General features: G+C 35.0%; 1 protein-coding gene across 6 annotated transcripts in view; it reads left to right on the forward strand.

Moving 5' to 3' along the window:
• Positions 1-12,781, forward strand: part of FNBP1L (formin binding protein 1 like) — a 59,332-nt gene that overhangs the window by 5,049 nt on the left and 41,502 nt on the right. For 4 of the 6 annotated variants that reach the window (XM_071750740.1, XM_071750741.1, XM_071750743.1 and 1 more), the window contains exon 1: positions 11,637-11,813. The exons of the other annotated variants lie outside the window; for them this stretch is intronic. In XM_071750740.1, coding sequence (XP_071606841.1) covers positions 11,652-11,813 — 162 coding nt within the window. In that variant the 5' untranslated portion in view covers positions 11,637-11,651. Of the gene's footprint in view, positions 1-11,636; positions 11,814-12,781 lie in introns of those variants that run through there. 6 annotated transcript variants of the gene reach the window in all.

The following is a 12,781-nucleotide window of genomic DNA, read 5'->3' on the forward strand; positions in this document are numbered from 1 at the left end:
CAAAGAGAGATCAAAGTGTATTTGATGATGTGCTCTTTTTAATCTTTCCTTAAACAAAATTCATTCTGTACCTAAACCCAAGTGTTATTTACAACAATATTAAATAATTTTGAGTTGCATCAGTAATTTTTCAAAAGCTGTTAAGCAATTTTCTTATGCTTCACTTGCCTGTTTCAGACATTGTTCCTTTCTTGTTTTAAAAGAATATATTCTGTTTTTGTAGGAGAAGAATAATTGTGTGGTAATGGTGTCTAACTTAAAAATTTGCCAAGTGTAATTATATGGAAAAACATTCATAGTGTAAACATGAAAAAATTGACATAAAAAAGCAGCAAGGTATTGTGGCATATTTCTGTTGTAATAATTTCTCATTTTGCTAATGGGATTAGGAAATATGTTTTTAGTTAAATCTTTTTTTCAAAGCAAATTGAAACTAAGAAATGTTTCTCTACAGTTGATACAACTGTGTGGTTATGCAGTCAGGAGCATTGTTAATGGTAGTAAACTGTATTTTTAAACAGTTAACAAAGAAAGCTTTGGAAATAATTTTTAAATATCAAACCATCTCCGATATAGAAATTCTTCTGTGCTTTTCAATGTTAATCTTTTGATATTTTCCGGTGTGCTAACTTGCACTGTGTTGAAGGTGATATTCTGCTTAATATGTAGATATTTGTGAGATCAAACCCGGATGTTTTTTTCCCAGGTTTCTCCTTCAACTTAGCTCAGAGATTGCAAGCAGTACTCTGTATGGGCTCTCTTTTCATTCACTGTTCTTGCTGTTGTGGTCAGCAAATGTGTGCAAGGAACATGTCTTGTGGCTAAAGTATGAAATCAGTTTTCCAGATGCACGGGGTGGCCATACACTTGCTCTGTTGTGGGTAAGATACTGGATAACGTGGCCAACCTCTGTGAGGTTACAGTCTTTCATAAGGAATATTGTGCAGCTGATTTCATTCTTGTGAAGACCTCTGAAATTTCAAAATAGAAAGTTATGTAAGGATCAAGTACTTGATTTTTGAATGTGTAGTTACTACAGGCTTCAGAATGAAAACAATTGTATCAGGTTGTAGTTAGAAATAATGTTTGTCCATATTTTTCCAGCAATTGTCTGGTTCATAAACATCTGACCTTTTTACTGTTTTTTCCAGGAAGGGGTGGGTCATTGTCTTGAGACACTATCAGTTTGGTTTTGATGTAAAATGTGATTTAGTTTAAAAATACATATGTGTTTTTGCCCTTGAGTGTCTGTTCAGAAACTGTATTTTCAGTTTTGGAGCTTTTCATCACCTGATGTCTATTAAAATGGTGGGTGGTTTTATTCATGGCGTCACTTGTACTTGAAAATATATTTGTTCTTCAATTTGCATAAACATACATGGGACTTCACTAATCTGGAAATGCTGATGGCTGGAGAAATATTTCTGTCTTCTTAAAAATGTATGTAGTATCCTTATTCATAATACAAAATCTGAGAGTTGCCTACATCCAGATTCTAAATGCTACAGCTGGCAGCTTGATTTCCTGAGTGAGAATAGGAGGATGTTTGACATCCTTGGAACAGCAAATCCATCAGAACCTGGGATGGACAAAGTGTGACTGGAGAGAAGTCTGTTGTCAGTGTGTTCACATCTCTGCTCTAGGTGGGGAGTGTCCATATCTGTATGATTTTTTCTTTCAACAGTTTGCAAGTGAGTAATAGGAGGTTTGTGTTAATGCTTGTGTAGAGTTGTTACTGATGCTACAGATGTACTGAAAGGAGTCTGAAGTGTCTGCAAGTTCATTTGAATGTTTCAGTTGGTTCTTATATTGGATTGATCTGCATGAGACCCTCTACTTTTAATATAGGAGTTAAATACTTCAGTTCTTACATTTGCAGAGCAGTTTATTAGCGTGCTTGGTAAAACCAGTAATTCAGTAATGCAGGTTATGACAATGGTGGGTTTTGGTTTGTCTTTTTTTTTTTAGTGGAAGGGAAGTTCTTTAACAGCTTTCAGATTAAATTTTCATTGTTCAAAGCACACATGTACATATTTTTTCAGCAACTTGAATTCTTCTTGCTAGAAAAATAATTCCCCAAAGTCCAGATGTGGTCAGCTTTTTCCTTGTGCTGGTGGACAAATTGTTCAGTGAAAGCTGAAATTCCAATCAGCTTGTTTCATTTTGCCTCTAGTGATTTTATGTACCCTAGTCCCAGTGCTCTCTTGGCAGAAAGCTTAGAGGTTTGTCTTCAGATGCATGTCAGTGCTTCAGCTGGATGGGAGGAGAAGGGGAAAAAAAATATTGCACTAATAAAAACCTTCTGGTTTTCATTAAAATGCTGACCCTCTACACTGATTTTGTTTATGGAATTATCTGCAATAAATTTGTTAGTCAGGGTTGTTTTTTCTCCACTACAACAAACTCTATTCTAAAAGAAGAGTGGCAGCAGTATTGTATTTCCTGCTTGGTGATAAGAACAAGAAAGGACTTTTTGAAATTTGAAATAGTTACATGTGAGATTCATTAATACTTTTTCCTTGATTTTTTTTTTCTTTAGTCAGAACTCTGCTTCTGCCTTCTCAAAAGGGCAATAGACTGTTAAAAGTGCTTTTTGCATTGTAGTTTGTACCTTTATATGTAGTTTTGTTTCTTTTTTACATCCTTCAAAGGAAAAGTGCAATTCTTACAGTAAGTTAAAAAGCTAATATAAGCTTGTAATACTTAAATTTTTCTTGGGCTTTACTGTGGAACTCTTGTGTGGTGTTGGACAAATAAACTTATTTATTCTCTGGACAAGTAAACGTATTCTCTGATAGTTGGGTTGTAAAATTGGAGTAAAGGTTGGGTTTTAAAAGTCATACCCATACTGTAACAATACCTGCTTCTGTAGCATACTTCAACAATCTTTAATACCCAAGTGTAAAGCCAGCATGGCTTCACTAAGGGCAAGTCCTGCCTGATGAACCTAGTGGCTTTCTATGATAGTGACTACATGAGTGAGCAAGGGACAACCTGTGGATGTGATCTGTCTGTACTTCTGCAAGTTTTCAGGTGACACCAAGCTGAGTGGTGTTGTCGATATGTCAGAGGAGTAGAATGTCATCCAGAAGGACCTGGACAAGCTGGAGAGGTGGGCTCAGGTGAGCCTTATGAGGTTCAGTAAGACCAAGTGCAGGGTCCTGAGGAGGGTGACAGAAATGATCAGGGGACTGGAACACCTCTCCTACAAAGACAGGCTGAAGGACCTGAGGTTGTTCAGCCTGGAGAAGAGAAGGCTCTGGGGAGACCTAATAACAACCTGCCTAATAACTCCCCCTTCCTCGAAGGGGGCCTACGAGAAGGCTGGAGATGGACTGCTTACAAAAGCCTGTAGTGATAAGACAAGGTACAATGGTTTTAAATATAAAAAAAGTAGATGTAGATTGGATATTGGGAAAAGAGTCTTTTCCATGAGAGTAGTGGAACAGGTTGTGCAGTGACGTAGTTCTCTACAGTTGATATCCCTGGATATCATGCCTGGATATAGTCAAGATGAGGCTTGACAAGGCTCTAAGCAACCTGATAGAGTTGAGGATGTCCCTGCATACTGCAGGGTGATAGGACTAGATGGCCTTTAGAGGTCCCTCCCAACCCAAACCATTCTGTGATTCTATGAAAATGTTAGAAGTAAGACACACAAAGCAGCAAATTCAAACAACTTGTCCTGTTTTTCTTTGATGAGACTGTCTACTTGAAGTAGCCATTTAAAGCTCTTCACTTGAATGGGTAAAATCTGTGTACCAACAAGAAGACTCACCATTTTATCATAGTATCTATTCATGTAATACTTCTGCTTAGCAATTTGTTCAGGAGTCTGGTACCCTGCAAACCACTTCTCATTGGCTGGAATGCAAAGAATAGAACAAAATGCATTTCTGTAGTTCCATATTAAGTAAACAGTATTTTTTCAGTAATGTGCAATGAAATGACATCTGCTTGAGTCAGCTTGGGAGTGTTAGGAGTACTGAAGAACTTCTGAAATATGCCAGGCATTGTAGTGAAGAGTTGAGAGACGGTCTTACTTTTGGCATACTTGGGGTTATCAAGTGTGAGTGAAGGTGATGAAGATGTGTGTGCCTTTTGGATCTTTATCTGCTTTGTAAATCCTTTGGAAAGACAGCATTTGATTGCTGAATTCTTTCTTCATGGTGGATGTGAAAACCTCACTCTGAATTCTGGTTGGCAGAGTGGGTGAGGTGGGTGTTTCTTTGGATGTTGACTATGCTTCTTGTACACTTTGTTTTCTCCCCAGATGTTCAATTTTTTTTTTTCAAAGAATGTAGCAAATGTTTTGTTTTTCTAATAATGTTTTCAAATAAGTATTTTCTCTTGGTGGTACAGGGTTTTCATGTGTTCAGGAGTAGGAAAACAACTGATACTTAGGAACTCAAGACAGCGTCTGTGTTACAATACAGGTTTCCTCTGCAGTAGAGGAATGCTCTGGCAGAGCAAATTGTAATGTTTTTAATGCCCCAGTACTTCCTCCTCCCCCCTCTAATAAGTGAATAAATTGTTCCTGTTCTAGCTAATTTGTTAGGATATCTATTTTTCCTCCAACTTTCCCCCCAGTTTCTATAAAGTCAGTCACAATGAAAGGAATATTTAAGGTATTTGACAACTGTAATGACTAGTTGTAATGTATATTATGTTTGCATTCATTTAGCATCTACAACATTTATACACTTAGTGGGTTTAGTAGTGTAGTGCTCCATTCTGCACAAACATGGAACATTAAGAACATCCCAAATAAATTTTCAACAGAAGATTGATCATTTACTGATCATGCCAGTTGAGAGTTGGGCCAATACTGTTGAGCATCATGGGCAATGATATCAACTGCAGCATCCTAACTGTTTCCTTTGGTACTCCTTGCAAGCAAAGGGTATCAATGGGGTGGACCTTTGTCACGTTTGCAGGGGAATTAGAACGTAAGCAGTTTAAGAGAACGCAGGAAATACTTGTTGAAAGGTTCAAGGGAGTGCTGGAGTCTCAGGGAAAACAAGCAGTAATCCTTTGGTATATTGAAGTAATAGAGCTGGAATGAGCCAGCAGTGCCCTTGAAAGTGAGGTTAGTGGCTAATGTTTGATGCATTAGAGAAGGATGGAAAGAAGCAGGGAGGATAACACTTAAGAAACATATGCCAGTGAAGTGATAATCTCACCCTATCAGAGAAAAGGGTACGATAATCTCTCAGAGAAAAGGACATTTCTGTAATTGAGAAATTAAATGGATAAAGATTGCAGCTGTTCAGATCCTAATAGTACAGATTTTACCAATATTTGTTCATTTTGTGAGCAAAGGTTTCACAGGATCAGTGAAACTCCATGTGCTTGAGGTTAAGCATTGTGTATGAGGAGCTTTTCAGAGCAGATTTTTTAAGGGTGATAATTGCAAAGCTGATTAAATGATTAAGCAGATTCTCTAGTGATACTGCAGTGCTAATGCATTCTTACAGGACAGTCTTCTGGTTTTCACCTTACCTGGCCTCTCTGGTGTGTTTCTTTTGTAAAATATGAAGTATATCCTGAGTTACCACTTTGAACCTAAGCTTCCTGGTTCTACGTGTAGAAAATACCGATGTTTTGTAATTATTTAATTTAGTGGAATAGCTCTTCAAGCTTATGAGCTTTCACTGCTCTAAACTGGAATTTAGTAGAACATGGGTGTACATCAGTACTTGAGTTGATGAATGGTGAAAATTACTCTCAAGTGATTTAAAAGTAATCTAATTAAAAGTTTTATTTTAATTATGTTTCTTATTACCTGGGGAATTTTCTAAGCAGTAGATCATGGCATTTGAGATCCATGCAGTATGGTCAAAAAAGTGTTACAAATTTATTTGGAGGGGAAGAAAAGGATGAACTCACGTTGAAAGATTCTTTTGCAGGTTGCAATAAAACGGGAAAAAAACAGATTGGAATATCGGAATAGGTCTTGTATTTAAGGAAAGGGCATGTTTCAAAGAGGAAAAATTACTTTCTTGAAAATAAATAGTAACTTATCAGGCAAATATTATGCCTGGGATTTTTCTGATTCATAAGTAGTGCAAGGGGAATATAGACTGCAGTTGCATGAAACTTAGACATGTCACCATGTGAGACAAGCCAAGCAATTTTGTGAGGTATGCAAGATACTCAAATATTTATTCCTGTAGCAAGAAGTGTGGTGATTTTATTAAGTCTTTAGGTTAAGACTAAAGAAATAGGGGTTGTGAGTTATTTGTTTTGGTTTAGCTTGATTGCTTTTTTGTTTTGTAAAAGCTGGGAGGCCTTTTGTGTTCTTGTGGTGTTCTTACTTATGCTGAAGTATAGGTTTCGTATAACATAATTTTTTTTATTTTTTTTTTATTCTCTCTGCTTGAGTTTGGGACACATTAATATTGAGTTGTGAGGTTTATTTGGTTGTGGTTTTTTGGTTGTTTGTTTGTTTGTCTGTTTTTCCCTAGCTGATCTCTCTTCTTAATACCAAGTGCAACTTCTTTCTGCAATGTTGTTTTAAGAAACGTTTTTACTTTGGTACTGGTCCTAGGGAGTGTAATGATTAACACTTTTCCAGCAAGCACATTGCAGTACCTCCAGCACTGGCCTGACACTTGAGAGAGAAAAGTTTGATTCCTGGAGTTTCATCTTTATCTTCTGCAATCTGTGGAGGGAAGTAGTGAGGTAGGAATAGTTGTGTGTATTAAGTTCTGTCCTAAAAAGATCCGGTCAGTGAATTGGAGTTGGAGTCTTGTAAAACCAGGCGTTGGCTCTGTATGTTAAAACCTTGGTAGATGCAAACAGAAACAGTGACACTCACTGACTTCCATCAATTCCTGTGGTTCTGAGAGCATGTAATTTAGTTGCAGTGACATTTCAATACTTGAACTGAACAGATCACCTTAGGCATTTAAAATAAGGTCTTAAAGATTAGATGCCAGTGGCATTTATGCTTCGTTATTCTTAGACAAAACGTTCCCATCTACTCTTTGGTTTACACTGCAGGGCTGTAACTGTGGGCTGTGTTAAGAATACATCTTGACATCATTTGTCTGAAATGCCTTACAATTTTTGAGAAACTACGTGGTCAGCTGAAGGTGATAGTCTTGAATTGTAACCATTCATGCTTTTTTTCAGTAATGAGGTCCAATGGAAGATGAGTGCTTCAAACACGTATCTCAGTTCTGAAGAGAGAGCTGTTGACAGACTTTAAGTTGAAGGAGTCCTGCACTTAGTTTATCTGTACTGGATGCTATGAAACTGAAGACAGTGAATTTCTAAGACAGACATTATGTGTAAACGTTGCTTAAGACCCTGGTATCAATATAAAACTATTTGTATGTTTTAAAGTTGATTTTGTTCTCTAGGTACAAAAATTGTCCAGACAGCTCCAGCAAAAGTGCTTCTAATCTCTCCATATTTGTTATTTCAGGTGGTGAATTTTAAAGCATTTCTTCAAGAGCACTTTGGAAATTTTTCATTTATTTCCCGTTGATTTCAGTTATCTCAAGGTAGTACATTATGGAGTTTAACCTCATAACAAGGAGTTAAATTTTTTAGATGTTACTATATTTTGTAGAGACCTCATGAGAGCACTTGAAAAATCTTAATAAAAATCTTAAGTATTCTGTCACAAAGAGTTTGAGGCTTTGCTTGAGTTTGGATTTTTTATCTTTCAATATTCTCTGCCACTAAGCAAGTTACAGTAGATTTATACCAGGAATGCTTAGTATAACATACTGAGCATTTCTTGAGATTCTCCTTTTCTTTTTCCTGACAACAGGTTTTTAAATCTTCATTTGCTAGAAGTTCCTAACATTTTACTGGCTCAATTTTTAGTTTGTTTAGACTGTTTTCTGAAGTTATTTTTGTTTGTAAACTTTATCTCTTTAGACTTACATTTAGACTTCATTCAGTTGCTTCAAAAGCATTAGTTTCTGTGTTCTGCTTAGTATGAACTTTTATTTTATGAGGAAAGCAGAAGACAAAAGTCAGATTAACAATGAGGAAGTACCAGGTATGTAAAGTTATGAATAAAAAGGTGTTCTATTGGGGTACAGTGTACTTTCTGATACGTGCACTTTTATTCTGGGCTTTGTATGAGCTGTGGTTTGTCATTGGTATTATATGTTATAAAACATCTGCAACGTCCTAAAAAGGTATTACTGAAGGCTTTCATGTTAAGATTTCAGTGGTCTTTCATAATCAGTATTGCCGTGTGAGGATCACTTTTTAGAAGCTATCATTGGTTTTACTTATTTAAATGTCATAAATAGTAGATATATAATGCTTAAATGAGCAGTTTGGAATTCTATTTTTTGGCTTTAAACCTTAAAAACAATATATGAAAAGAGATTTTCAGTAAAGTTGTATTTAAAAGTAACTGACACAGAAGCTAGTATAGTTTATCCAGTTGCATTAATCTGGCTGGAAACAGTTTACAAGTAGTATATTTGAATTATACTTGGTATGCTGTTACCCTACATATATATTAGGAATCCTACGTTGCATCCTGAGAAAAACACCTTTGTTTGGTGTTTTCTCTATAATATATGCCTGATTTCCTCTCAGTATTTGTGTACTGGTTGAGCATTTACTGATGTTGTTGACCCAGTTTTATTGCTCTTCAGCATTCAGCTGTAGTTACCAGGAGTCTACTTTTTTCTATTAGAGTTCTTTATCTGCTACATCTATTTTATTGCAAATAAACATTACACGTTACAGTTGTAAAAATCGACTTGTTTCTAAATGTACAGATTCAGAAATCAGAGAAGACCATGCAGATGTGGTAAATGTATTGTTTAATCTCTCCAGTTGTTTGTTGAAATGGGGAAAATTATTTTGCGGAACGGTGAAAAGTATTTTAATTAACACTTCAGATTGTTGTCGAGTTTGGAATTCTTGATGTGAGATGTTTGCAGTACTCATGAGCAACAAAGTTCCGTATCAATTAGAACACTTTGTAGAGGTTTAGTTAAAAGTCTGATTGTTAAGATATTAGTATATTGTATTTCAGCAGGATTTTAAAATGGGAATAAGACAGATTAAGCTAATGACAGTCATAAAGGCAGAAGCCGAGAATCATAGTGGTTTACAGAACTTTAAATTCTTTTTAAATTGCTCTCTTGTTCCTAGTGATTGCCTCTATGAACTGGATGATTCATTTGATGGCCTGGTTTGTGGAATGCTAGAAATTCAAGTATTTATTATTACTCTGTGCTATTATGTATTCTTCTGAAGCATGAAGTTTTGGTATTTTTTCAATGTAATGGAAACAAGAAACTTCAATGTTACTATCAGCAATGCATTTTTAGTTGTGTCAGGTGGATATCAAAGCTGTATTTCCAGCCTAATGGACTACTGCAAAATATTTAAGTATAATGCTGGGCACATCTCATATGAGTTGGTTTCTGCATAGTATATCTAACCTGTTTTGGAAACTTGAATTTTTACAATAAAACCAATTCCAGTATAACATTCAGAGCAGAAAATAAATCTTATTACAGTATAGACTCCCCTTTACAATTTGAGAAATACCAAGAATTAGTCTGTGCTTCATCTCATCAAAGTCACGTTCATTTAAAAATCTGGTGGTTAAAAAACCACTGGGCTAAAATCTGGTTCTCTTCATGACTTCTTCGGATAGGTAGATCAGAATGTAAGTGATATTCTCTCCTGTTTTTCTCTCACTAAATAAATCTTTCTAGGCTGTATAAGGTTATTTGCAGTTCTCAGAGGAGTGAAGTTGTTTTTAAGCAAAGAAATAGAAGAAATCTGATATTACAAAGTAAAAACTGCATAGAAGATTTAATTGCTAAAGAGATGTTTTAGGTTACTGTTGACAGGTTAAGATAAAGCTGTTCTTAACTGCTACTTGTTTAAATTTTGCTACCTTTGTTTCAGCTTATTAGTTTACTTTGAAGGAGAGTGGAGATGCTTAATCTTGGTGTAAAATACTATTAAATGTATCTCAGTTCAGCAGTTAAATATTTTATGCTTTTTTATGTCATGAAAATTTTTTTTCTGTTACAGTAAGCCTTATGGTTCTTTTAAATGTAAACTATCAATTCTTACACTCCTGCATTCTTATAGGAATGTAATTTTGCTTATGCTTATCAAATATTATAAAGTATCTTGGAAATAACAAAACAGTCATATGAAGGATTTACATCATATATGATTGAGAACACTCCAGATTTAGTCAAATATATTTTGATAAATGATCTTCTGAACTTTTAAAGTATTTAATATTTTTTGAGGCTTATGGTGAGAATAGTTACAATTTAATACGATTAATTTGACAGTGTTATTCTCCTTTGTGGGAATGATACGTAGTTGTCCTTGAACTCTTTTCATGATCTCTTGAGGAAAAAGATGGGTGGCTGGGGAATGTCTTCATTTTCTTTGATGTCCTGTTATATGATAAAGAGACATCAAATCCAGGTACTGGAACAGGTAGGAAAATTACTAATTCATTTTTATTTTGCTTTTATTTATTTTCTTTTAAAAAGATAGGCATGATTAGAAATACTTAGAAAAAAGCCACTTCTCTAACACAAGATCCTGGTATATTTTTGATTACAAGTAGGTGTGGTTTAATCAGATTTCAAAAGGATTTGCTAGGAAAAAAAGTGTTAAGATGTCTCAAATATGAAACATAAATTTTGAGTGGGCTTGTAATCGTGCTGATAATGTTAAAAAAACAATTGCAACTCCCATATATAATTAGATGGTTTCAGATTTACAGTCAACGTAGAAGGAAAAGGCATAGCATTTTTATTTAGAATAATAGAAACAATTTTGTGGTTTTGTCATTATTTCATGTTTTTTTCAGTAATTGAGGCTTTTTCTCAAAATGTATTTAGCATTTTAAGACAATTCCCAGAATATTCTTTAGTTACTGCAATTTATCACTTTTTGTTTATCATTTTTCTATTTTAGTTCCCTGGGGACTTACTGAAATGAGTACTTAGTACAGACATGAATGGTACTTCATGTTAAAGAATGAAATTTCAGACAGTTGGGTTTTCCATATAGCATACCAAGAATGTGCTGTGGCAGTAACTTAAAAACCAGGGGAAGTTTCATGTCTTCAGGCAGGAGAAAGGCTGTGTTACTTCTGTTTACAGGCTGGTGTGGAGTGTTTTATTCTGTTCCTTGGGTAGAACTGGAAAATTGAACTATTTTGAAATGAAGCATTATGATTTGTAGCTGGTTACTGGGCTGATCTGTAATTGAATTTTGAACTACATCTGCAGGATATTGTTGAGCTTTTTTTTTTTTACAGTTTTGCTCTTTATTTCTGATCTGATAAACTGAGAAGTCATTAGGAAAGAGGTCTACTTAGTGTTTACCACAGCAGCAATTTTCTGTGGTTGTCATCAATGGAACAAGTTGCTTCAAGTGTAGTATAGAATTAGCATAGTGCTTGAAGTGTTGCTATTAAATTGATTTCCCAAAGTGTATCTTGTTGGGGCAGGGAGAAGGTTTTCTATATCTGCCTATGGAGTAAACAGTGAAGTTATGTCAGAAATGTAAATTGTGCAAAAGAGAGTTGTAGAAGGAAATAAAAGGCAAGTATTAGGAAGACAGGGGATAAAAAAACAGTTGATTATTAAAAAGTGATCCTGAGAAATTATGAGAGGGGAAAAATGGCCAAGACGTTTTTGTTTCAGTCACAGATGAAACACCTAAATTTGATGCTTATTAAAGCTTTCTGGTATTGGCCCTTCAAAAAGAAATGGATGGATGGAGTCTGGTGTCAGTATTGCCAGATGCAGCCCCATCATTCTGTGTTTGTTTCTGTCCTGAACGTGAGTACTGTGTCTTGCTTCAGAAATGTTTTCACTGCTTGTTCTGTACATTGGCTTGCCTTTAATATTGAACTCCTGCAGTGGTGTGGAACATATTTATGGAGCCCATTTTCTGTTAATACTGATGCAATTTCTATGCCAGATTACAGAAACAGGATTAAGTTTTGAGTTTGGGCTTTGTATATGTTTTGGAACAAATGAGAATCATAGCTATGACAGTTTAAAACTGAGGGGTTTTTTTTCAGTACACTGAACTTTGTACTCAACATCTGTAGATGCAACACAATGTCTAAATAATAGAGGCTCTTTACTGTTTTAAAAATGTAACTTTTCTACTGGAAATGCATGTGCTAACTGTTAAACTAATATAATTCTGATAATATTCCTTGTAATTTAAGGTATTTGGGAAAGAAGAAAAACTTGTTAACCTGGAAGGAGAACAGTATGTGTTTGTATTAACTGATCTTGCTAAGAAAGTGTGTGTCTACTAGAAAAAGAAGTTATATGAATATTTATAATGTTGTTCTTGGTTATGATTCTAGGTTATGATTCTGAAGTCTCAGCCTAGACAGTTTGAGGTTCATATCTTAAAAACTCTTGAGATAAACTGACTCACATCAGCATAATATTACATTTTAATGTTATCTGAATCACAAAACCTTGAAAAATTCCATGGTTCGAAGGTGCCAACAGTAACATCTGCTTTTAGTTTAAATTCTTTACTCAGTTATATTAATGTTACTATGAATTTTCCTTTAAAAATAATGAATGCAGTAGGTTCCATTGCAAACAGAGGATGATTTTTGTGTTGTGGGGTTTTGCTTTTTGTTTTTTTCTTTTTGTAATTTGTTTGTTTGGTTTTTGTTTCTTTGTTTGTTTTTCCCCAGGGTGTTATCTTTATTTGAAATAGAGTTCCAAAGAATATAGGAAGGCTCCAATTTATTGCCATGTTGTTTTCCTCTTAAGTA

The sequence above is a fragment of the Heliangelus exortis genome, chromosome 8 (assembly GCF_036169615.1).
Source record: "Heliangelus exortis chromosome 8, bHelExo1.hap1, whole genome shotgun sequence".
Classification (NCBI taxonomy): Eukaryota; Metazoa; Chordata; class Aves; order Apodiformes; family Trochilidae; genus Heliangelus; species Heliangelus exortis.